The sequence below is a fragment of the Bacillus rossius genome, chromosome 3 (assembly GCF_032445375.1).
Source record: "Bacillus rossius redtenbacheri isolate Brsri chromosome 3, Brsri_v3, whole genome shotgun sequence".
Taxonomy (NCBI): domain Eukaryota; kingdom Metazoa; phylum Arthropoda; class Insecta; order Phasmatodea; family Bacillidae; genus Bacillus; species Bacillus rossius.
This window is the reverse complement of record NC_086332.1, coordinates 2,001,113-2,027,083: the sequence shown is the minus strand read 5'-3', so window position 1 is coordinate 2,027,083 and position 25,971 is coordinate 2,001,113. Positions and strand designations below refer to the sequence as shown.

At 52.3% G+C, this 25,971-nt stretch overlaps 1 protein-coding gene across 1 annotated transcript in view; it reads left to right on the top strand.

Moving 5' to 3' along the window:
• Positions 1-25,971, top strand: part of LOC134530090 (protein TANC2) — a 150,974-nt gene that overhangs the window by 110,995 nt on the left and 14,008 nt on the right. The window contains exons 7-17 of the mRNA XM_063364674.1: positions 7,209-7,343; positions 9,792-9,899; positions 11,004-11,252; positions 11,878-12,005; positions 12,822-12,941; positions 15,524-15,813; positions 16,823-17,051; positions 18,600-18,806; positions 19,278-19,628; positions 20,630-21,049; positions 24,708-24,866. Of these exons, the coding sequence (XP_063220744.1) occupies positions 7,209-7,343; positions 9,792-9,899; positions 11,004-11,252; positions 11,878-12,005; positions 12,822-12,941; positions 15,524-15,813; positions 16,823-17,051; positions 18,600-18,806; positions 19,278-19,628; positions 20,630-21,049; positions 24,708-24,866 (2,396 nt within the window). The remainder of the gene's footprint in view (positions 1-7,208; positions 7,344-9,791; positions 9,900-11,003; positions 11,253-11,877; positions 12,006-12,821; positions 12,942-15,523; positions 15,814-16,822; positions 17,052-18,599; positions 18,807-19,277; positions 19,629-20,629; positions 21,050-24,707; positions 24,867-25,971) is intronic.

Genomic DNA, 25,971 nt, shown 5'->3' with positions numbered 1-25,971 from the left:
GGCTCACACCCTCACGTCCACCAACACCAGCCCCGTCTCCACGCTCACAGGTATCTCCTCGCTGGCCAGCCTCGAGGCTCACACCCTCACGTCCACCAACACCAGCCCCGTCTCCACGCTCACAGGTATCTCCTCGCTGGCCAGCCTCGAGGCTCACACCCTCACGTCCACCAACACCAGCCCCGTCTCCACGCTCACAGGTATCTCCTCGCTGGCCAGCCTCGAGGCTCACACCCTCACGTCCACCAACACCAGCCCCGTCTCCACGCTCACAGGTATCTCCTCGCTGGCCAGCCTCGAGGCTCACACCCTCACGTCCACCAACACCAGCCCCGTCTCCACGCTCACAGGTATCTCCTCACTACCCAGCCTCGAGGCTCACACCCTCACGTCCACCAACACCAGCCCCGTCTCCACGCTCACAGGTATCTCCTCGCTGGCCAGCCTCGAGGCTCACACCCTCACGTCCAACAACACCAGCCCCGTCTCCACGCTCACAGGTATCTCCTCGCTGGCCAGCCTCGAGGCTCACACCCTCACGTCCACCAACACCAGCCCCGTCTCCACGCTCACAGGTATCTCCTCGCTGGCCAGCCTCGAGGCTCACACCCTCACGTCCACCAACACCAGCCCCGTCTCCACGCTCACAGGTATCTCCTCGCTGGCCAGCCTCGAGGCTCACACCCTCACGTCCAACAACACCAGCCCCGTCTCCACGCTCACAGGTATCTCCTCGCTGGCCAGCCTCGAGGCTCACACCCTCATGTCCACCAACACCAGCCCCGTCTCCACGCTCACAGGTATCTCCTCGCTGGCCAGCCTCGAGGCTCACACCCTCACGTCCAACAACACCAGCCCCGTCTCCACGCTCACAGGTATCTCCTCACTAGCCAGCCTCGAGGCTCACACCCTCACGTCCACCAACACCAGCCCCGTCTCCACGCTCACAGGTATCTCCTCACTAGCCAGCCTCGAGGCTCACACCCTCACGTCCACCAACACCAGCCCCGTCTCCACGCTCACAGGTATCTCCTAGCTAGCCAGCCTCGAGGCTCACACCCTCACGTCCACCAACACCAGCCCCGTCTCCACGCTCACAGGTATCTCCTCACTAGCCAGCCTCGAGGCTCACACCCTCACGTCCACCAACACCAGCCCCGTCTCCACGCTCACAGGTATCTCCTCGCTGGCCAGCCTCGAGGCTCACACCCTCACGTCCACCAACACCAGCCCCGTCTCCACGCTCACAGGTATCTCCTCACTAGCCAGCCTCGAGGCTCACACCCTCACGTCCACCAACACCAGCCCCGTCTCCACGCTCACAGGTATCTCCTCGCTGGCCAGCCTCGAGGCTCACACCCTCACGTCCACCAACACCAGCCCCGTCTCCACGCTCACAGGTATCTCCTCGCTGGCCAGCCTCGAGGCTCACACCCTCACGTCCAACAACACCAGCCCCGTCTCCACGCTCACAGGTATCTCCTCGCTGGCCAGCCTCGAGGCTCACACCCTCATGTCCACCAACACCAGCCCCGTCTCCACGCTCACAGGTATCTCCTCGCTGGCCAGCCTCGAGGCTCACACCCTCACGTCCAACAACACCAGCCCCGTCTCCACGCTCACAGGTATCTCCTCACTAGCCAGCCTCGAGGCTCACACCCTCACGTCCACCAACACCAGCCCCGTCTCCACGCTCACAGGTATCTCCTCACTAGCCAGCCTCGAGGCTCACACCCTCACGTCCACCAACACCAGCCCCGTCTCCACGCTCACAGGTATCTCCTAGCTAGCCAGCCTCGAGGCTCACACCCTCACGTCCACCAACACCAGCCCCGTCTCCACGCTCACAGGTATCTCCTCACTAGCCAGCCTCGAGGCTCACACCCTCACGTCCACCAACACCAGCCCCGTCTCCACGCTCACAGGTATCTCCTCACTAGCCAGCCTCGAGGCTCACACCCTCACGTCCACCAACACCAGCCCCGTCTCCACGCTCACAGGTATCTCCTCACTAGCCAGCCTCGAGGCTCACACCCTCACGTCCACCAACACCAGCCCCGTCTCCACGCTCACAGGTATCTCCTCGCTGGCCAGCCTCGAGGCTCACACCCTCACGTCCACCAACACCAGCCCCGTCTCCACGCTCACAGGTATCTCCTCGCTGGCCAGCCTCGAGGCTCACACCCTCACGTCCAACAACACCAGCCCCGTCTCCACGCTCACAGGTATCTCCTCACTAGCCAGCCTCGAGGCTCACACCCTCACGTCCACCAACACCAGCCCCGTCTCCACGCTCACAGGTATCTCCTCACTAGCCAGCCTCGAGGCTCACACCCTCACGTCCACCAACACCAGCCCCGTCTCCACGCTCACAGGTATCTCCTCGCTGGCCAGCCTCGAGGCTCACACCCTCACGTCCACCAACACCAGCCCCGTCTCCACGCTCACAGGTATCTCCTCACTAGCCAGCCTCGAGGCTCACACCCTCACGTCCACCAACACCAGCCCCGTCTCCACGCTCACAGGTATCTCCTCACTAGCCAGCCTCGAGGCTCACACCCTCACGTCCACCAACACCAGCCCCGTCTCCACGCTCACAGGTATCTCCTCACTAGCCAGCCTCGAGGCTCACACCCTCACGTCCACCAACACCAGCCCCGTCTCCACGCTCACAGGTATCTCCTCACTAGCCAGCCTCGAGGCTCACACCCTCACGTCCACCAACACCAGCCCGTTCTCCACGCTCACAGGTATCTCCTCACTAGCCAGCCTCGAGGCTCACACCCTCACGTCCACCAACACCAGCCCCGTCTCCACGCTCACAGGTATCTCCTCGCTGGCCAGCCTCGAGGCTCACACCCTCACGTCCACCAACACCAGCCCCGTCTCCACGCTCACAGGTATCTCCTCGCTGGCCAGCCTCGAGGCTCACACCCTCACGTCCACCAACACCAGCCCCGTCTCCACGCTCACAGGTATCTCCTCACTAGCCAGCCTCGAGGCTCACACCCTCACGTCCACCAACACCAGCCCCGTCTCCACGCTCACAGGTATCTCCTCACTAGCCAGCCTCGAGGCTCACACCCTCACGTCCACCAACACCAGCCACGTCTCCACGCTCACAGGTAACTCCTCACTAGCCAGCCTCGAGACTCACACCCTCACGTCCACCAACACCAGCCACGTCTCCACGCTCACAGGTATCTCCTCACTAGCCAGCCTCGAGACTCACACCCTCACGTCCACCAACACCAGCCCCGTCTCCACGCTCACAGGTATCTCCTCACTAGCCAGCCTCGAGGCTCACACCCTCACGTCCACCAACACCAGCCCCGTCTCCACGCTCACAGGTATCTCCTCACTAGCCAGCCTCGAGGCTCACACCCTCACGTCCACCAACACCAGCCCCGTCTCCACGCTCACAGGTAACTCCTCACTAGCCAGCCTCGAGGCTCACACCCTCACGTCCACCAACACCAGCCCCGTCTCCACGCTCACAGGTATCTCCTCACTAGCCAGCCTCGAGGCTCACACCCTCACGTCCACCAACACCAGCCACGTCTCCACGCTCACAGGTAACTCCTCACTAGCCAGCCTCGAGACTCACACCCTCACGTCCACCAACACCAGCCCCGTCTCCACGCTCACAGGTATCTCCTCACTAGCCAGCCTCGAGACTCACACCCTCACGTCCACCAACACCAGCCCCGTCTCCACGCTCACAGGTATCTCCTCACTAGCCAGCCTCGAGGCTCACACCCTCACGTCCACCAACACCAGCCCCGTCTCCACGCTCACAGGTATCTCCTCACTAGCCAGCCTCGAGGCTCACACCCTCACGTCCACCAACACCAGCCCCGTCTCCACGCTCACAGGTATCTCCTCACTAGCCAGCCTCGAGGCTCACACCCTCACGTCCACCAACACCAGCCCCGTCTCCACGCTCACAGGTATCTCCTCACTAGCCAGCCTCGATGCTCACACCCTCACGTCCACCAACACCAGCCACGTCTCCACGCTCACAGGTAACTCCTCACTAGCCAGCCTCGAGACTCACACCCTCACGTCCACCAACACCAGCCACGTCTCCACGCTCACAGGTATCTCCTCACTAGCCAGCCTCGAGACTCACACCCTCACGTCCACCAACACCAGCCCCGTCTCCACGCTCACAGGTATCTCCTCACTAGCCAGCCTCGAGGCTCACACCCTCACGTCCACCAACACCAGCCCCGTCTCCACGCTCACAGGTATCTCCTCACTAGCCAGCCTCGAGGCTCACACCCTCACGTCCACCAACACCAGCCCCGTCTCCACGCTCACAGGTATCTCCTCACTAGCCAGCCTCGAGGCACACACCCTCACGTCCACCAACACCAGCCACGTCTCCACGCTCACAGGTAACTCCTCACTAGCCAGCCTCGAGACTCACACCCTCACGTCCACCAACACCAGCCACGTCTCCACGCTCACAGGTATCTCCTCACTAGCCAGCCTCGAGACTCACACCCTCACGTCCACCAACACCAGCCCCGTCTCCACGCTCACAGGTATCTCCTCACTAGCCAGCCTCGAGGCTCACACCCTCACGTCCACCAACACCAGCCCCGTCTCCACGCTCACAGGTATCTCCTCACTAGCCAGCCTCGAGGCTCACACCCTCACGTCCACCAACACCAGCCCCGTCTCCACGCTCACAGGTAACTCCTCACTAGCCAGCCTCGAGGCTCACACCCTCACGTCCACCAACACCAGCCCCGTCTCCACGCTCACAGGTATCTCCTCACTAGCCAGCCTCGAGGCTCACACCCTCACGTCCACCAACACCAGCCACGTCTCCACGCTCACAGGTAACTCCTCACTAGCCAGCCTCGAGACTCACACCCTCACGTCCACCAACACCAGCCCCGTCTCCACGCTCACAGGTATCTCCTCACTAGCCAGCCTCGAGACTCACACCCTCACGTCCACCAACACCAGCCCCGTCTCCACGCTCACAGGTATCTCCTCACTAGCCAGCCTCGAGGCTCACACCCTCACGTCCACCAACACCAGCCCCGTCTCCACGCTCACAGGTATCTCCTCACTAGCCAGCCTCGAGGCTCACACCCTCACGTCCACCAACACCAGCCCCGTCTCCACGCTCACAGGTATCTCCTCACTAGCCAGCCTCGAGGCTCACACCCTCACGTCCACCAACACCAGCCCCGTCTCCACGCTCACAGGTATCTCCTCACTAGCCAGCCTCGAGGCTCACACCCTCACGTCCACCAACACCAGCCCCGTCTCCACGCTCACAGGTAACTCCTCACTAGCCAGCCTCGAGGCTCACACCCTCACGTCCACCAACACCAGCCCCGTCTCCACGCTCACAGGTATCTCCTCACTAGCCAGCCTCGAGGCTCACACCCTCACGTCCACCAACACCAGCCCCGTCTCCACGCTCACAGGTATCTCCTCACTAGCCAGCCTCGAGGCTCACACCCTCACGTCCACCAACACCAGCCCCGTCTCCACGCTCACAGGTAACTCCTCACTAGCTAGTCATGAGGCCCACACCCTCACATCCACCAACACCAGCCCCGTCTCCACGCTCACAGGTATCTCCTCGCTAGCCAGCCTCGAGGCTCACACCCTCACGTCCACCAACACCAGCCCCGTCTCCACGCTCACAGGTAACTCCTCACTAGCCAGCCTCGAGGCTCACACCCTCACGTCCACCAACACCAGCCACGTCTCCACGCTAACAGGTATCTCCTCGCTAGCCAGCCTCGAGGCTCACACCCTCACGTCCACCAACACCAGCCCCGTCTCCACGCTCACAGGTATCTCCTCACTAGCCAGCCTCGAGGCTCACACCCTCACGTCCACCAACACCAGCCCCGTCTCCACGCTCACAGGTAACTCCTCACTAGCCAGCCTTGAGACTCACACCCTCACGTCCACCAACACCAGCCCCGTCTCCACGCTCACAGGTAACTCCTCACTAGCCAGCCTCGAGGCTCACACCCTCACGTCCACCAACACCAGCCCCGTCTCCACGCTCACAGGTATCTCCTCACTAGCCAGCCTCGAGGCTCACACCCTCACGTCCACCAACACCAGCCCCGTCTCCACGCTCACAGGTAACTCCTCACTAGCTAGACATGAGGCCCACACCCTCACATCCACCAACAACAGCCCCGTCTCCACGCTCACAGGTATCTCCTAGCTAGCCAGCCTCGAGGCTCACACCCTCACGTCCAACAACACCAGCCCCGTCTCCACGCTCACAGGTATCTCCTCACTAGCCAGCCTCGAGGCTCACACCCTCACGTCCACCAACACCAGCCCCGTCTCCACGCTCACAGGTAACTCCTCACTAGCTAGACATGAGGCCCACACCCTCACATCCACCAACAACAGCCCCGTCTCCACGCTCACAGGTATCTCCTAGCTAGCCAGCCTCGAGGCTCACACCCTCACGTCCACCAACACCAGCCCCGTCTCCACGCTCACAGGTAACTCCTCACTAGCTAGACATGAGGCCCACACCCTCACATCCACCAACAACAGCCCCGTCTCCACGCTCACAGGTATCTCCTAGCTAGCCAGCCTCGAGGCTCACACCCTCACGTCCAACAACACCAGCCCCGTCTCCACGCTCACAGGTATCTCCTAGCTAGCCAGCCTCGAGGCTCACACCCTCACGTCCAACAACACCAGCCCCGTCTCCACGCTCACAGGTAGTTGAAAACCTGGCCAACTGTAGTGTATCCTCTTACCTGTAACTGTATTCGTTGATTCATTCTGGCTTTCGGTAAAGTTGTTTGTAACATGTGTTTGATTATCTTCAAGTGTCTATCGCTTCAAGTATTGCAGCAAATTTTTAGTGTGTATTTTAAAACATTTTGTCCCAAGCGGAGCAGGAGTAAAGAACAGGAATTTGTTAATTATTATTTTGTTTAACAGCATTTTTGTGATATAATTTTATTAATAATATCATATACATCATTTCTTTAAACCTTTATTTTATATTTTCAAAATGGTTTAAATACAAACTTACATTTTAAAAACATTATGTGTGTTTTTAATTTTTTTTGGCTATTTTTTGGGGTATGTTTGGTGAAGTGTATGATATAGTACTATTAGAATAGGGAGGTACAGCAGTGTTGTTGATTGTTTGGCTGATGTTGATGTATGATGCAGTGACTGGCTCGTGTGCGCAGGCTCGTCGGAGGTCGACGTGAACGGCCACGTGCGGACGCTCCAGGACCCGTCCTCGGAGAGCATCACCTCGCTCATGTCTGTGTCGGGGCAGAGCAATTCCTCCAGCCCCGTGAGCCGTCGCCACTCCGTCACCAGTGAGTGCACTAGACCAGCTCACCTGTCAGACACTGCTAGCTCTGCTAGTGACCTAGCCTGCTGCTCCCCTGTCACATATATCACCTCGCTCATGTCTGTGTCGGGGCAGAGCAATTCCTCCAGCCCCGTGAGCCGTCGCCACTCCGTCACCAGTGAGTGCACTAGACCAGCTCACCTGTCAGACACTGCTAGCTCTGCTAGTGACCTAGCCTGCTGCTCCCCTGTCACATATATCACCTCGCTCATGTCTGTGTCCGGGCAGAGCAACTCATCCAGCCCTGTGAGCCGTCGCCACTCCGTCACCAGTGAGTGCGCTAGCCCAGCTCACCTGTCAGACACTGCTAGCTCTGCTAGTGACCTAGCCTGCTGCTCCCCTGTCACATATATCACCTCGCTCATGTCTGTGTCGGTGCAGAGCAACTCCTCCAGCCCCGTGAGCCGTCGCCACTCCGTCACCAGTGAGTGCGCTAGCCCAGCTCACCTGTCAGACACTGCTAGCTCTGCTAGTGACCTAGCCTGCTGCTCCCCTGTCACATATATCACCTCGCTCATGTCTGTGTCCGGGCAGAGCAACTCATCCAGCCCTGTGAGCCGTCGCCACTCCGTCACCAGTGAGTGCACTAGACCAGCTCACCTGTCAGACACTGCTAGCTCTGCTAGTGACCTAGCCTGCTGCTCCCCTGTCACATATATCACCTCGCTCATGTCTGTGTCCGGGCAGAGCAACTCATCCAGCCCTGTGAGCCGTCGCCACTCCATCACCAGTGAGTGCGCTAGCCCAGCTCACCTGTCAGACACTGCTAGCCCTGCTAGTGACCTAGCCTGCTGCTCCCCTGTCACATATATCACCTCGCTCATGTCTGTGTCCGGGCAGAGCAACTCATCCAGCCCTGTGAGCCGTCGCCACTCCGTCACCAGTGAGTGCGCTAGCCCAGCTCACCTGTCAGACACTGCTAGCTCTGCTAGTGAACTAGCCTGCTGCTCCCTGCCACATATATCATCCCTGCAGGTCGACATAGTGAGTGAAGTTGCTGAACCTAATTGAACACTATTACCAACAAGGCAGATGTAAGTCCCTGACAAGTTTTTCTGAAGCATGGTTGAGTAATTCTCTACACAGCAACCTCGGGCAACAAGTCTGATTCAAGTCATCCTTTAAACTTGTCCAAGCCAGTATATGATGTGCAATGTGAGCTTTCATGAAGGACAATTTTTAGGCAGGAAATGATAATGGGCGTAGTGTATGAATGGAAGGTCATGGCTATAGACCACTGGTAGAATGCTGAGGTGACAAAAAGGAAGCACGCTGAGAAAACTCACCAGCCACTGGAAGTATCTCTCTTCGCCAGGAATTGAACACAAATAGCTGTGTATAGAGGCAAGAGATATGACCTCTCCACCATCTTTATTATTTGTTCACGTATTTCTGGAGTGTGTGGAGCAAATTTATGTTTGTTTCCATGGATTAGAACAACTATTTGTAATAAAGTTAAGTAGTAAAAATTTTATCCTAATGGAAGAAAATATTTTGTTAATGATTTTGTTATCATTGCCATTGGCCTACATTGTGGATGCCAGGCCCAACTGTAGAGTGTAGAGCACGTAGTGAGTAGAGCACGTAGAGAACATTGAGCACGTTGCGCATGAGAAACACTTATGCTCCGGGCTATAGGGTCACACCTAACTTCATATCTTAAACCGTATTGTCGCTTTGTGCCTCTGAATGCAGATGCTGTGTTTCGGTGGGGAATTTCAAAAGTTGAATGCTCATAATCATGGTCCTTGATTGGCGTATTCCATTAGATAGAATGCATTACTTGCAGAACGATACCAGCACCACGCGCAAGATCGATGGATCTTCACGGTGTCAGTCTCGGCTATTAGTGGGTGGTCGCACTGCAGTTTGCGTGGTGGGTTGAGCTGGATCGTCAGCTTGTTAAAAGGGCCTGGTTAATCTCAAACCAAGAACCAACCACCTTGTGCTTGTGCACAGTCCGGTAAGAGGCAGATGTGTCTAGTTCCAGTACTAGACGTGTTGCTTGCCGTCGTGATATTCTTTCCTAATTCTCAGGCAAATGACATTGGCATGTTTATCAGCACATCATATAGATGATTCTTATTGGATTAGTATGATTTGTTTTTTATTTTACATTAATATTAATTCATTAGATACAAATACAGATTTATTATTTTATAATTTTAATTACCTACTGTAAAATGTATTTAATTTAAATTTCTCTTCTATCATTAAAAGAAAGGTTTAGTTTTAGGTGTCTTTGAAAGCTAAAATTGCTTTTAAAAGCAAAAATTGTTTTAATAAAATATATATTTTTTTCAATTTAAATTGTGTAAAACAAATAAGCTCTCTTGTTTAGTCATCTTATTTTTTTTAAGTATGCAGAAATAGGTTTGTTTTTAACACTCTCTACTTGTGTCCTTGCTTCCAGCATCGCAACCGGGCCAAGTGGAAGAACTGAATGTGTTTAAGAACAGGCGAGCATCAATCCGAAGGTCTGCGCGTACTGGCTCGGTCAAAGGCCCGATTGATCCTAAAGGTAACAGATTATCTGTAGTGTAGAGTTTTTCTATTGTTGGCTGTAATTTCAGGATTTCAGTTCTTCTTGAAAAGTACTTGTTCCTCATGCTGAAGCTTTTACTAACTCAGTGTGACTATCATAACAAGTGCAGCCTTTTGGGCAGTAGTTTCAATTATTGTATTAGTACGTAGTTTAACCTAATTATTTAAAATAAATAATTTGTCTTGAGTTATGAATCCTGTACTTGAGTTATAAACATAGTTGTTTACAAAATAATTAAAAGATATTATTGTCAGGCATCAAGCAGACAACATCAGAGTTTACCGCCCCGCGACTGTGATTACATTCTGGAGGGCTCTGGTTCGAGTCCTGGCACAGCCATCTAGACTTGGTATTTCCATGAATTCCTGCATCGCTTGGGAAAAATGCTGTCACCATCCCTTATTGCACATCAGGTGGATTCCATCTGCAACCCTCCCCATTCGTTAGTTGTGTGGCCGTACCTGACGACCTTCGAGTGAAGCCCGCAGGACAGTCGAGATGGACCAAGTGCCCGGATCCCCTCTCCATTATTTCATGTACAGTTTTTCAAACCACACAATAAAAAAACAAAAATCTTACGACTAATAGTTAGGGACCGGAAAAATTCGCGGGTTCAATGGCCTGCAGGATGAACTCCACAGTTCTACGTACGCTCGGTCAAATGCCACCCACTCATTGGCTGCTGTCTTGTGAGACGTCCCAGCGTAGCAGCCTGTGATTCGTATAAAGCCTTGGTTGGGTGTTTCTCATTGGCCCAGAGTCATCCAGGTCAGTTGTGAGCCAATAGCAGAGGCAGCACTGAGGTATAACTATTTGTATTTTAACCTACCGCGAAATGAATTCACGAATTTTTCCGGTCCCTACTAATAGTTATTGTGACCATAACGGTAAACCCCATTTGAAAAATATTGCATAACTTGTAAGGTTTACAGTTAATTTTATTAGCTATAGAAATGAAATTTCGTCCTACTATCGAGGCAACTACAAGTTGGTAAGTGAAGCGAGCCTCCTGCCACACGGCCCACGGGCCGAGGCAAGCGAAGCGGGAGACGAGCTGTGAGTGCCTGGTCCGTGCCGCAGTGAGGTTCGCGCAGTACCGCGCCCCGCAGCTCACGCTCAAGCCGCTGTTCTTCGAGGTGCCCCTGCAGGAGCCCGACCCGCTGTTCCTGGGGCGCCACTGGCTGGTGCGCGAGATGGAGGCCGTGCTGGGCTCGGCACGGCCCGGCGTGCTGGTTCACGGCGAGGCGGGCACGGGCAAGACCGCGCTCGTGCTGCAGCTGGTCGAGTACAGCTGCTTCGGGCGGCGGCGCGAGCCCGCCTACCGGCAAGGTCAGCCCTGCTGAGATTACTTGTTCGCTCAGAACACAAGATAATTATTATCTTTGAAAGATTTGTGCAATGGGAGTGCATGACTTGATGTAGGCTTTTGGACATACGCCATTGCTATGCTCATGTGTGTTTGTAGAAGAAAACTGCAAAAAAACACGAATGACAAAAAAACAACAAAAATTAAGCAAAAAAAAATTGCTGTTGTCAGGATATAAACACCACACAATACTCCACAACAGGAATATGGTCAACAAACAAAGAAATCCTGACAACAGCAATTTTTTTGCTTAGTTTGTGTTTTTGTCATTTGTGTTTTTTTACAGTTTTCTTCTACGGACATACATGAGCATAGCAATGGTGTTTGTCCAAAGGCCTACATCAAGTCATAAGATAATTAACAGAATTATAAAAAAAAAGCCCAACACTTAGTAATGATAAGTTTTAAAAAAAATGCTGTCTTCAAGTTTTCTGCTGACCTCCCAAACTGTCTTGGAATTTTATTTCATTTATTTATAAATTGAAAATTTTGGTTTGGTTTTTTTTTTTGTATTCTTCCCCCCTGAAATTAAAATACTTCTGGTTTGACCCGGACAGTCGAGCGGCAGGTTTTTTTTATGTTTTACAGATTCGTACACCTGCAACGGCAAGGACCGGCCGCTCGGAGCGTCTCAGAGCATCTACTGCCAGATCAATCTAGTCTCGGAGAGGATAAGGCACCTGGCGTCGCATGTCGTGGCCTACCACTTCTGCCAGGTTTCTACGTTTGTGACGTTCATTTAAACTAGTGGTACTTAGCAGCAGTTATTGCAAAGATTTATTGTAAAACTTTCTTAACAAAATTCTTTTTGGAAGTTTTTTTATTCAATAGAATTTATTTTATGTCCAAGTATAAATTCCATAAACGTCACTTCTTTAGCTCCTGTTGAACAAGTTAAAACAAAACGTGTTAATAAAAGTATTATAGGTAAATATATCACAAGTTTAAGTTCAGCATTTGCCTTCCTACGTAACTTACTATTTGCACGAGGCTACAAGGCCAGTTGAGTGACATGCCGCTGTCACCTCCTCTCTCTTGTTTCCACTCTTCTCGTATCTCTTGCACTCCAGCCCTATCTTATTTTGTTTTTTTAATCCTCCATTTTGTAAAACAATTTAATCCTGGGATTCTCTACCAATTCATTCAAGTTTTCTCCTACAGGAATCCTCTGGTTCATTGAGGACTAATGCCTACTGCCTGAGTTGTTTCTGGCCGATAGATGAAAAAACAAATATGTATCCATGCATGACTGACAGTACCAACATTGCACCTATAATTTTGACAAATATAATTGTACTTACGGTCAAATATGTTGTTACAAAAACAGTCTGCCAGTGTAGATTGAAACGTGTACATCACCAAACCAGAGAAGAAACACAATACAAGCAATCATTTGCTATATTAGTTGTAGGGAGCTGTAGTGTGCCGTCTTGTTGCTGGGTGGTGGCGATGTCTGCTGACCACCGACACAACGGCAGGGCCGGCGCGGTGCGAGTGGTGAAGTGACGTGTGTGTGTGGGGCTGTGTCACAGGCAGACAACAACGCCACGTGTCTGGTGCCTGACTTCGTGCACTCGCTGGCGGCCCAGCTGTGCCAGGCGCCGCAGCTGGTGGCTTACCGGGAGCTGCTGCTGAGCGAGCCGACCCTCCAGGTGTGGTGGTGCTACTACTGTCATACTGCTACTGATATAACTACAGATATAATAGTGCTTCCAATATTACTACATATCAACACTTGTCAGCAGTTTAAAACTTGTGGTTGTTAATAAATGATAACTGATACTTTACGGGCCACCCACGTAGCAACTCAGTAGCTCAACAGCCCCGAGGCGCGAGACTGCAGGTGTGTGGCTCCTTGCAGAACTCGGTGTGCCTGAGAGAGTGCGTGGCTGACCCCCACCTAGCCCTGAGCATGCTGGAGCGGTCGCCAGAGCAGCGGGAGAGACGCGAGGGGGCGGTGTGTGCTCCTTGCAGAACTCTGTGTGCCTGAGGGAGTGCGTGGCGGACCCCCACCTGGCCCTGAGCATGCTGGAGCGGTCGCCAGAGCAGCGGGAGTGACGCGAGGGGGCGGTGTGTGCTCCTTGCAGAACTCGGTGTGCCTGAGAGAGTGCGTGGCTGACCCCCACCTGGCCCTGAGCATGCTGGAGCGGTCGCCAGAGCAGCGGGAGTGACGCGAGGGGGCGGTGTGTGCTCCTTGCAGCACTCTGTGTGCCTGAGGGAGTGCGTGGCTGACCCCCACCTGGCCCTGAGCATGCTGGAGCGGTCGCCAGAGCAGCGGGAGTGACGCGAGGGGGCGGTGTGTGCTCCTTGCAGAACTCTGTGTGCCTGAGGGAGTGTGTGGCGGACCCCCACCTGGCCCTGAGCATGCTGGAGCGGTCGCCAGAGCAGCGGGAGTGACGCGAGGGGGCGGTGTGTGCTCCTTGCAGAACTCGGTGTGCCTGAGGGAGTGCGTGGCTGACCCCCACCTGGCCCTGAGCATGCTGGAGCGGTCACCAGAGCAGCGGGAGTGACGCGAGGGGGCGGTGTGTGCTCCTTGCAGAACTCGGTGTGCCTGAGGGAGTGCGTGGCTGACCCCCACCTGGCCCTGAGCATGCTGGAGCGGTCGCCAGAGCAGCGGGAGTGACGCGAGGGGGCGGTGTGTGCTCCTTGCAGAACTCTGTGTGCCTGAGGGAGTGCGTGGCTGACCCCCACCTGGCCCTGAGCATGCTGGAGTGGTCGCCAGAGCAGCGGGAGTGACGCGAGGGGGCGGTGTGTGCTCCTTGCAGAACTCTGTGTGCCTGAGGGAGTGCGTGGCGGACCCCCACCTGGCCCTGAGCATGCTGGAGCGGTCGCCAGAGCAGCGGGAGTGACGCGAGGGGGCGGTGTGTGCTCCTTGCAGAACTCTGTGTGCCTGAGGGAGTGCGTGGCAGACCCCCACCTGGCCCTCAGCATGCTGGAGCGGTCGCCAGAGCAGCGGGAGTGACGCGAGGGTGCGGTGTGTGCTCCTTGCAGAACTCTGTGTGCCTGAGAGAGTGCGTGGCTGACCCCCACCTGGCCCTGAGCATGCTGGAGCGGTCGCCAGAGCAGCGGGAGTGACGCGAGGGGGCGGTGTGTGCTCCTTGCAGAACTCGGTGTGCCTGAGGGAGTGCGTGGCTGACCCCCACCTGGCCCTGAGCATGCTGGAGCGGTCGCCAGAGCAGCGGGAGAGACGCGAGGGGGCGGTGTGTGCTCCTTGCAGAACTCTGTGTGCCTGAGGGAGTGCGTGGCGGACCCCCACCTGGCCCTGAGCATGCTGGAGCGGTCGCCAGAGCAGCGGGAGTGACGCGAGGGGGTGGTGTGTGCTCCTTGCAGAACTCGGTGTGCCTGAGAGAGTGCGTGGCTGACCCCCACCTGGCCCTGAGCATGCTGGAGCGGTCGCCAGAGCAGCGGGAGTGACGCGAGGGGGCGGTGTGTGCTCCTTGCAGAACTCTGTGTGCCTGAGGGAGTGCGTGGCTGACCCCCACCTGGCCCTGAGCATGCTGGAGCGGTCGCCAGAGCAGCGGGAGTGACGCGAGGGGGCGGTGTGTGCTCCTTGCAGAACTCTGTGTGCCTGAGGGAGTGCGTGGCGGACCCCCACCTGGCCCTGAGCATGCTGGAGCGGTCGCCAGAGCAGCGGGAGTGACGCGAGGGGGCGGTGTGTGCTCCTTGCAGAACTCGGTGTGCCTGAGGGAGTGCGTGGCTGACCCCCACCTGGCCCTGAGCATGCTGGAGCGGTCACCAGAGCAGCGGGAGTGACGCGAGGGGGCGGTGTGTGCTCCTTGCAGAACTCGGTGTGCCTGAGGGAGTGCGTGGCTGACCCCCACCTGGCCCTGAGCATGCTGGAGCGGTCGCCAGAGCAGCGGGAGAGACGCGAGGGGGCGGTGTGTGCTCCTTGCAGAACTCTGTGTGCCTGAGAGAGTGCGTGGCTGACCCCCACCTGGCCCTGAGCATGCTGGAGTGGTCGCCAGAGCAGCGGGAGTGACGCGAGGGGGCGGTGTGTGCTCCTTGCAGAACTCTGTGTGCCTGAGGGAGTGCGTGGCGGACCCCCACCTGGCCCTGAGCATGCTGGAGCGGTCGCCAGAGCAGCGGGAGTGACGCGAGGGGGCGGTGTGTGCTCCTTGCAGAACTCGGTGTGCCTGAGGGAGTGCGTGGCGGACCCCCACCTGGCCCTGAGCATGCTGGAGCGGTCGCCAGAGCAGCGGGAGTGACGCGAGGGGGCGGTGTGTGCTCCTTGCAGAACTCTGTGTGCCTGAGGGAGTGCGTGGCGGACCCCCACCTGGCCCTGACGCGGGGCGTGCTGGAGCCCCTGGCGGGACTGAGACGGGCGGGGCGGATCGCCGGGGAGCAGTGCGTGGTGCTGGTTGACGCTCTGTGCGACGCGGAGTACCACCGGCCCGACCACGGCCTCACCCTCGCCCAGTTCCTCGCACGGCACCTGCACGCCTTCCCGCCGTGGCTCAAGCTGGTCTGCACCGTGCGCACGCAGCTGCTGGAGGTCGCGCAAGACCTGCCGTGCCACAGGATCAGGTCAGTTCCTAGCCCCCGCCTCACACAGTGTTGGAATAAATACCAATTTTTAATTTACAACATATAAATAACTTCCACCAGTGCAACTATAAAACCTTTATTGTTTTTAGTGTGTACATATGTAGTAGGTAAATTTATCTCGGCCTAAGATCACCTCACCTTTTCTGGTTGCTTTTCATAAGTGTAATGTGTCACGAACTAACTAAAGTCCAGCTGGTTTGTATTGGCTGATATCAAATAGTAACCGCTTGTCTCCGACACCACGTCTTAATGGTTCCTCACACATTTTTAAACCACTGCAGTAATGGCTGTGTAGAACTCGCGCAAGGGAAAATGCTGAAATCCTGAACGTATCCGGCTGCAGGGCTGCTGTCGTAACAGCCGGGCCGTGCTTGAGCACAGCGCAGCACAAGCACAGAGTTACGTTCCCGCTGCTGGAGGGTGGAGAGAGCCAGCCGGGCTGAGACCTCGCGTAGCGCCCAGCCACAGCAGTCTCTCGGGCTGCGGTTATTCACGCTAATTAATGATATACACGCGGACAGTAAGATCTGTATTACAACAGCTGTAATGTTTAACCAGGTTTAAATAATTTTTGACAAACTACATGTTGCGGTGCGAGTGCGATGTCTTGCACCTAGCCACTGCTTTAGCTCATAATTTTTGTAAGTTTGTACAAATAACTATGGAAATTTCATTTATAGCAAAAAAATTTTAGTTGAGCAAACATATGCCATACTTTAAAGCTGTTAGGATTAATGACACTGATATCTACAATCTCCTGGGTAATTCTTTTAAAATAAAAACAAGAACATAAAAAAAAAAGTTTTGATCATTCTATAATTTTTTTGTGAGAGTTTGTGTTTAGTGTGGTGTCTGCAGAGAACCCTAGCCTAGTTGGTGGCTGCAGGTGGACAGCGTGCCTGTGCTACCTGGGCGTGTGTGAAGTGTGACGTGGCCGACACGGGGCGTGTGTGAAGTGTGACGTGGCCTGCACGGGGCGTGCTTGCAGTCTGGACATGGCGGGCTCCAGCGAGCACCTCCAGAAGGACATGCTGGACTACATCAGCTTCCGCATGAGCAACAGTCCCAGCATTCAGAGCAACGTGGCAGCGGCCAGCAGCCAGTCGCGCTTCTCGCAGCACCTGGCGCGCCTGGCGCACGGCTCCTTCCTGTTCGCCAAGCTCACCCTGGACCTGCTGGAGCGAGGCCACTTGGTGGTCAAGTCCTCGGGCTACAAGGTGCGTGGGGCTGCGCCAGCACCAAGTGGCGCAGCTTTGTTAGATACCTATCTTTCCTGAAAGTTTTATTCAAGTAGACGTTTCTCTAAACATTTACTTAACGTTTAGCTAGATTCATTATCCTATTTTGCAACATAATGATACACCTCTCGTGCGGTAGCTGGGCCGAGCTGAGCCAAGCAGTCTGGCCAGCGACGTGTCAACACTGCATTGACATCACGTCTGGCTGCTCCCGCCCTGAGATGCCACGACCTCACGCTTAATTCCTTTCATTACTTCAAGTCTCTGAGAGGGCCATAAGCTGTTCTTTCATAACGGGTGAAACATTTTAGGGAAGTCAACTTAATGTGATGATCATTCTAATATGGACGTTTTAACTTTCAGTGATCTTTACGTCAAGAGTATCTGGCAATAAATAACATCCTACTGACGAAGTTAACCACAGTTGTGGCAAAAAAAAATTCCTTTCTCATGCCATGACAGTTGACCTGCATTTCTGTTCCCCCCGCTTGTCAAACCAATCACATTGCTGCAACCTTTAGTAGCTCACCTCTCCTTTGTGTTCAGTTTCTCTTGGGGGAAATGCTATTTTTAAATAATTTACGTTGTATTATTAATTAATGAGTTTGTGTGTAACAATGTCTAGCACTTTAAATCACAAAATTTATATAGAATTTCATCCGCACAATTAAAAAAAAGCATTTCCGTTAGGTTGGCATTTTCCTGGTGTAGATTATTGTTCGCAGTAACAATTATAAAAATATTGTCCTGCAGTGCAGAATAAGCCATGGCAGACTTCAGAACTCTTCCCTGAAAGTATCTGCTATGCTGCAGAGCGAAACATCAGCACACTCCACCCTTCGACGAGGCCTAGTCTCGAGAGCCAAGATGGTTGCTGTTTCTTTGAAACTTGAAACTGTGGTTTTGCCAGGCCACCAAGGGGTCTTCTACCTTGAGGGACAAAAACATCACAAATCTATAGTTAATAAAAGACAAAGCAAACTTTACAAGTAATGTGATATGCACATATTATGTTATGGCTACAGAAATTTTTATAGTTTTTGTCTCCGGATCTTGGCACTGCAACTAATATATTATTTTATTCCTCACTTTTTAGATATACTTTTAGATTTGCGAGATTAATTAAAGACACAGATAAAATTTTGGATTTTGATTTGAGATAAATGTAATTATTCCAACAATTAGTTAAAACTGTAAACTAACATGGTTGGCTGAGGTTCTCCCTTGTAAATTATTCCAGTCTCAGAGTGTCATCTGAGCCCTGCCCCACAGAGATTGTAACGCGCTACCTGTCACCGAATGGACTAGTGCGCTCTAGCGTTTGGTGGCATCACGCTCGCCTAGCAAGGCTCTTGGACGTTATTCAAACATCCTGGCATGAGCATCGAAACAGCACTCGTGTGGTTCGAAGCACACTTTTAAGGGAAAAAAAATTATGAGAACGATCTTCACTGTTGTTGTTGTTATTGTTGGAACGTCTCAAGGGAGCCCCAGCGGAGATGCGATGTGTGCGCCTGCCGTGCCCAGGTGCTGCCGGTGTCGCTGGCGCAGATATTCCTGCTGCACTTCAACCTGCGCTTCCCAACCGCACGATCCTTTGAGCAAGTGTCGCCCATCCTTGGCGTGTGCCTGGCCGCGCTCTACCCGCTCACGCTGCTGGAGATCTACTACTCCGTGTGCGCGCTGCAAGCACACGCCTTCCTGCCCTGGGACGAGTTCCTGCACCGGTTCAAGGTGAGGCGCTCCGGCCCGCCTGCCATTCTCCGCAGCGTCGAGTACATACTTACCATCAGCTTTGAATCTGTACTAAACTGAACGAAAACTTCATGGTTAAATTATGTTAAAGTCTTGAGGCTTTTCATACTTTTTAACAGCAGGTATTTCACTTATTCAAAAAAAAAATTAAGTTATTGCACCTAGTGATATTTATTTCGGTAAACCAAACAAAATATTTGCAATTCTGTTTCTGCACCTTTAGGTTTGTTTGCTAAAGACAAAAGCTTGATCAGTCCGCATATTTTACTTGGAACACTGTCTCATGAAAAGAAAAGAATCAAATATTTTGGGGAAAAAATATGTTTCACCACAGGCATTGATCTTAAATTTGTTCACCGAAATACAAAATTAAAAAATACCTTCTTGCCCGATGGTTGTAACGAGACTGCCGGTAGTTTAGTCGTGCCCGAATGCCGCGGCGTGCCACAGATGCTGTCCGGGCTCCTGGTGAAGCGCCAGGACAACACCCACATGTTCTTCCACCCGTCGTTCCGGGAGTGGCTGATGCGGCGCGACGAGGCGGAGAGCTGCAAGTTCGTGTGCGACCTGCGGGCGGGCCACGCGGCCGTCGCGCTACGCCTGTCGCGCGTGCAGGCGCCGCTGAGCGCGGACCAGACGCTGGAGCTGGGCCACCACGTGCTCAAGGCGCACGTGTACCGCAGCATGACGCTGCTGCGCTGCTCCAGCCGCGACCTGCAGGCGCTGTGGGTCGCCGCGAGCGCCGGCGACGTGTCGGCCGCCGTGTGCTGCCTGCGCAACGTCTACAACCCCAACGTCAAGGTGCGGCTCGCATCGCACTCATCCAGTGTCCTGGTGTTTGTTTCCAGCGAACTCCTTACCAGGTCAACCGATTTAGACGAAAATTGGCATTTATGTGTAATTTTTTTCCAACTCGAGAGACAGGATAGTTTAGTTTTTATTTCAAAACATTTCTCTATGTCCAACAAACACACTGTCATATAGCGCTATCCAGTTTGCTTTAACTCGCAGACAGTAAAGCTCCGTGTGTTTAGCCCGGGCAACGTCGGGTACTGCAGCTAGTCATTTTATATAAATTGTAATGGTTTTTCCAAGGGAGATTTTACACACATAAGAAGGGTATTAAAATATTTTTTTTTGTACCCAAGAATGTGGTGTATTGTCTTTAAGAGCTTGTCACATAAATACTGTCCCCATATTATGAATAAAGTATAATCATATGGAAAATCATCTAATTTACCAGTTATGTAAAGAGTTTACCGTGCCTCTTACTGGAATACAAATTTCATGTTGTATAATAAAAATGGATTGTGTATTCACTCTTAAAAAAAAATATTCAGTTAAGGCCTACATCTAAATAAAGCTTGATTGTCCTAAGGCTTGATTTCCAAAGGCAATCCAAAACAAACTTAGGAAGAGGCTAATCCAAATTTAATCACATACCCTAACCTTCGTGCTGCCCACACACGTCGGACACAGAGAACTACCTGCTACCCAGTTAATTACACGTTGCCTCATTTGAACCTAAATAAAATAAGAACGTCAGACAGCCATTGAAACTACCAGGACGACCGGCCGCTATAGCGCATGCGCGGAGAGAAGACTGGAGTAGGGGAAAAGGAGGGAAGGCAGCACAGACTACCAGGGAGGGGCCAATAAGAAGGAGAGGAGGAAGAAGGGAAGATTCTTGTTTAGCGATGACGTCATGCTCATAAATGTCTTCTTGCTGCCGGCACAAAGTCTGTCTCGGTCTGTGGCGGCTTGTCAAGACTGCAGCGTGTGACAGCAGGGGCGTGTCGCAGGTGTCGCGGCTGCTGCTGCTGGCCGGCGCGGACCCCGACCACCGCACCGAGTGCCTTGGCAGCGCGCCGGCACTCTGCATGTTCGCGCACGAGGGCTGCCTGGAGATGGTGTCCCTGCTGCTGGAGTTCCGGGCGGACCCGGAGCTGAGCAACAGCCAGGGCTGCACGGCGCTGGCCCTGGCGGCGGCGCGCGGGCACCTGGAGGTGTGCCGGCGCCTGGTGGCGGCGGGCGCCAGCCTGGGCGCCACCGACACCGCCGGCCAGAGCCCGCTGGTGCACGCCGCGAGGCAGGGCCACGCCGGCACCGTGGCGCTGCTGGTGTCCTGCGACTGGCTGCTGCGGCGGCCGGAGCGCGAGGTCACGCTGGCCGAGGCTGCCCAGCAGGCGCTGGTGGCCGCCTCGGGCCAGGGCCACGTCGAGGTGAGCGTGCCCCCTTCCCCCCGCTTCACCAGGCCCTCCTCCCAACCACCAGTGGGCTGGGGTAGCAGTCACAATAACTAATATACCTTTCTTTGATATTTGATACGCTAACAAGAGATAAATGATGCAAAGCATTGAAACCCGCCTTCCGGTCAAATTGGAAGGGAGGTCCCGTCCCCGACTCACCCTGGGTAACTATCAATACAAAAACATGGAAAACCAAAAAAAGGTAATTCACTCCAAAAAGTCGCACCCGGGCGGTCGAGCTATGAAAGGCAGAAAAACTACGAATGTATACAGCAAGACTTTGGCTCATTTCAACAATCAAACAGATTAAGGCTACTCAAAATTTTATTATTAATATCATTTTCAAAAGATCCAAAATACCTATATAATCAGAAAATACAAATACTATAAAAATACTATATAATAAAAACAATTAATTATGAAAGTTCCAAAAAGAGTCCTACTGGGAGCCGGATTTATACACGTGCACGATCATGAATATTTGCACGTCTTGCTTCCAAGAATCAAACAGCTGATAACCATGACCTTCAGAAAATGCGTAGATATAGTTCAGTCAAATGCGCCATGCAAAATATCACTCAGTCGCAATGAGGCGGCTGCACTAAAATTGTTTTTAGTTCTGAGGGCAAATCTCGCAGGTAAACATAATTTAAATAATAAATCTCTTCAGGGCATAGCAGCAATTTCTACACTCCACATTTATCATAGTTCAGCAAAGTAGCATTGACCCATTTTATAGAACGGGAGGATCTAATCCATAAGCTTGCACAGTTATACACAGTTCATATAAAAGTTCGCCTCGCAAAACTATGCTTCTTTTTAATAATAAATCTTGATCCTCAACCCGCTACTGCCAAAGCTATGTGTCGCCTCTTTACCTTAGCCGCTTAGCGTAGATTTCGAATATCTTGCCGCTGAAGATGCCTCCGGGTAAGGCAAGGCCCCATCTCAGTAGGCCCCGGCGAGGACTGGCCGGTGCGAAATCGAAAAGCAGTTTTGCTTGCCTCGTGACACACGTCCGGTCGCGGCGACTCCAAGAAACCAACAGACCGCGGCCCACAGTTCAGTCCGGGCTCACCGGTACTCGAGCGCTCATGACGTCAATGGTGAAACGAACCCGCGCTCCCAGTAGCCGGCCATGAAAACACAATCGATATATATATTGAAAAACAATAAAACTAGAATGACACCAAATCAGAATAAACCTATAAAAGGGAAAAAACACAATAATTAAATAATTAACCAAAATAACATTAAATAAGATTTAACAAAGAGAAATTATTTAAAATGGAAATAATTCGTAAAATCAATAATAACTAAAATAAATAAATAACATAAATGTGGCCTGGGAGCCACAGCATAAACACCAGTCGGCGAATTGGATACTGCTTAAAAGACTATAACTTATAGTAAGTTAATACAGTGACCCTCGTTAATACGATACTGATTCGTCCAAAATCCTCATTATTACAAACCTGTTTAGATCCTTGTCAACATGAATAGGATGTTCAGGGTAAATTCGTTTTTATGCTACGAAATACCGGATATTATGTAATTCCAGTCGTATGACTTAGTCCAGTTGTGTGGCTTGGTCCAGTCATGTGGCTTTGTCCAAAGTGTGTTTAAAAAAAAAATGAGAAGCGAACCAAATAGGTTATTTTTTTACCTAAATCTTCTCAGTGATATATTATTAATATTTAAAAGGTTGTAGCAACATGCAATATAATTGTAAATAATTTTGTGTTAACTTTTATGTTAGCCAACCATATTTTTACTGAAACGAATTACCTATCTTATGCAGGTTTTTAGTACACAGTACTATAAGAATACACTTTTTTTTGTTTTGACATAATGTACAAATTATGTATGTGCAACATGGTGAAGTATGGTTATTACAAACCTCTTATTATGAAGTCGGTAAATTTATGTTCCTACAGGTTTGTACTAACGAGGTTTCACCGTAATAGAATTACATAATATAGTGCGTACAATGAACAAGGATCCCAATACCTAAACCAAAAACAATCTTTAATACTATTACAATTAGGTAGGTACTGCAAACTTTTTAACCTCCAAGTGGTTACAGGTATACATATTACTTAAGACTACATTTTTTATACTTTTCATACTTATGCCAGCATATGTAAAACTGCTTAACTGTTCCCAAAATAAAAAAAAACATCAAAAGTTCTTATAAGCGTGTGAGGCCCTAAAAAATCTTGCAACGCATTTATGTTGCTCTGTACATAACTAGAAAATAAATTCGCAAAAGATTATTACATACTGGCATTGCAAAAAATAAAGAGTCGCCAAAGGAAGAAATACCACAGGGGGTCGTAGATAAATTATACTGTCCCAATTTCCTGTTTAAACTACACTCAAATTTACTGGATGAAGGTACGCGCTTCGACAGTTTAAAAAACGGGTGAATCTTCGGCCGGGCCAGAATCCAGACTAGGGGCTCACACACTTGTAAACTCCTTGCTATAAGCAGGTCTCCTGGATCCAGGAATGCCTGGACCGGCCCTTCCCGCATATTCTCCAAGTGTAGACGGAGAACACAGCTCGTGTAAGTAGCAGCCACGTCACTAACAGATGCATGCACTTCAAGGCTAGATCGGCACTCCACGAATGCCAGCTGCACAAGCTCGTGAACACCTTAATGCCCCACTTGACAGGCCACGCCCGCAGGCACGGCTCGGTGACCCGCCCCCACCAGAGCACACAGCTAGCACTCGTCCAGGTCATGGCTGTCTCTACTCCACTCTCGCCAAGCACTTCACTGGTTTTCTCTTTGTGTCTGGAAATTTTTCCTTACTACCAACCTACACTAACTAAAAACTTAAATACCCACTATCACACATTTATATCCAACACACTACCATTTTCTATTTATTTTCTCTTAAAATGTAAATACAAGTCAAGAAAATTCTTGTATGATTAAAGTATTTCAATGTTGCCAGCATACGACATTCTTTGGCTAGACTCAAAAATTACTAACTCTTAAAAAAGGTAAGAAAATAATTTAAATAAAACTGGTTAAAATTTAACTCAAACTCATGATGCCAAAATAAATACAATGCAAACCTGACTGGTCTGTCACGAGGAGACAGGGTTTAACAGACGCCTGATAGTGAGTGTGTGTGTGCAAATAGCAGAGTACCTGCTGGACATGGGCGAAGTGAAGGCAGACGCCTGATAGGGAGTGTGTGTGCGCAGATAGCCGAGTACCTGCTGGACATGGGCGAAGTGAAGGCAGACTCCTGATAGTGAGTGTGTATGTGTGCAGATAGCCGAGTACCTGCTGGACATGGGCGAAGTGAAGGCAGACGCCTGATAGGGAGTGTGTGTGTGCAGATAGCAGAGTACCTGCTGGACATGGGCGAAGTGAAGGCAGACGCCTGATAGGGAGTGTGTGTGCGCAGATAGCCGAGTACCTGCTGGACATGGGCGAAGTGAAGGCAGACGCCTGATAGTGAGTGTGTATGTGTGCAGATAGCCGAGTACCTGCTGGACATGGGCGAAGTGAAGGCAGACGCCTGATAGGGAGTGTGTGTGCGCAGATAGCCGAGTACCTGCTGGACATGGGCGAAGTGAAGGCAGACGCCTGATAGTGAGTGTGTGTGTGCAGATAGCAGAGTACCTGCTGGATATGGGCGAAGTGAAGGCGGACGCCCTGGACTCCCTCTCGGGGGAGACGGCACTCACGGTGGCTGCGGCCAGCGGCTCTCTCCACGTGGTGGCAGCCCTGCTGGGCCGCGGCGCCAGTGTCTGCGCGGTCAACCGCAAGGTGAGTGTACCCCCCCACGCAGAGTCGCCTTGCACTTTCCGAACACTAGGTCATTTCCTATTTGGTGTTGATAATAGTTAAATAATCTTTACACATAAAAAAAAAGATGTCAGTCATGGGGACTGTCGACAGAAATGAATAATTAAAATTTTGTTTTTAAATGTGTAATATGACATCAATTCTACGTCAAATTCACGCAAGAAAATGATTTTGGTATTATATCACTAGCATGTGGGTGACGCGTACCCACAAGTTTTGCCCCTACCAATAATAACTTTAATGCTAGAAGAAATGTAGTTTTTTAATTGAAAGAATAAATAATTACCAACTTAACTCTACAAATAATCAACATTATCTCTAATAAGGTTCACTACAACAAAACCCCTGAGGGCTGAGACATCTTAGTGACTGGAAGTTGAGAACAGCTGTTGACATTCTGCTGGTGCTGAAGGAGGGTTGCTAGGTGGTAGCGTGTCTGGGACGCCTTGCGACAGAGAGCAGTGATGGCAGCAGAGTGAAATGGCTGCCTTCTTCAACCTCAGCTCCTGGCAACCATTCCAAACGCGATGACTGTTTAAACACACGCGACTATGTACAACGGTGGTACGATCCAGCAGCTCAACAAGGAAGCAGAGTCTTGCCAGGCTCATGGGGACGTGACTGTGGAATGCGGCACTGTTGACAGGAGCTGTCGCCACTGCTGCTGGCGGTGAAGGCGTCACTGGGCGGTAGCGTATTCCGGGAGCGTGGTGGTGACGGTGGAATGCGGCACTGTTGACAGGAGCTGTCGCCACTGCTGCTGGCGGTGAAGGCGTCACTGGGCGGTAGCGTATTCCGGGAGCGTGGTGGTGACGGTGGAATGCGGCACTGTTGACAGGAGCTGTCGCCACTGCTGCTGGCGGTGAAGGAGGGTCACTGGGCGGTAGCGTGTTCCGGGAGCGTGGTGGTGACGGTGGAATGCGGCACTGTTGACAGGAGCTGTCGCCACTGCTGCTGGCGATGAAGGCGTCACTGGGCGGTAGCGTGTTCCGGGAGCGTGGTGGTGACGGTGGAATGCGGCACTGTTGACAGGAGCTGTCGCCACTGCTGCTGGCGGTGAAGGAGG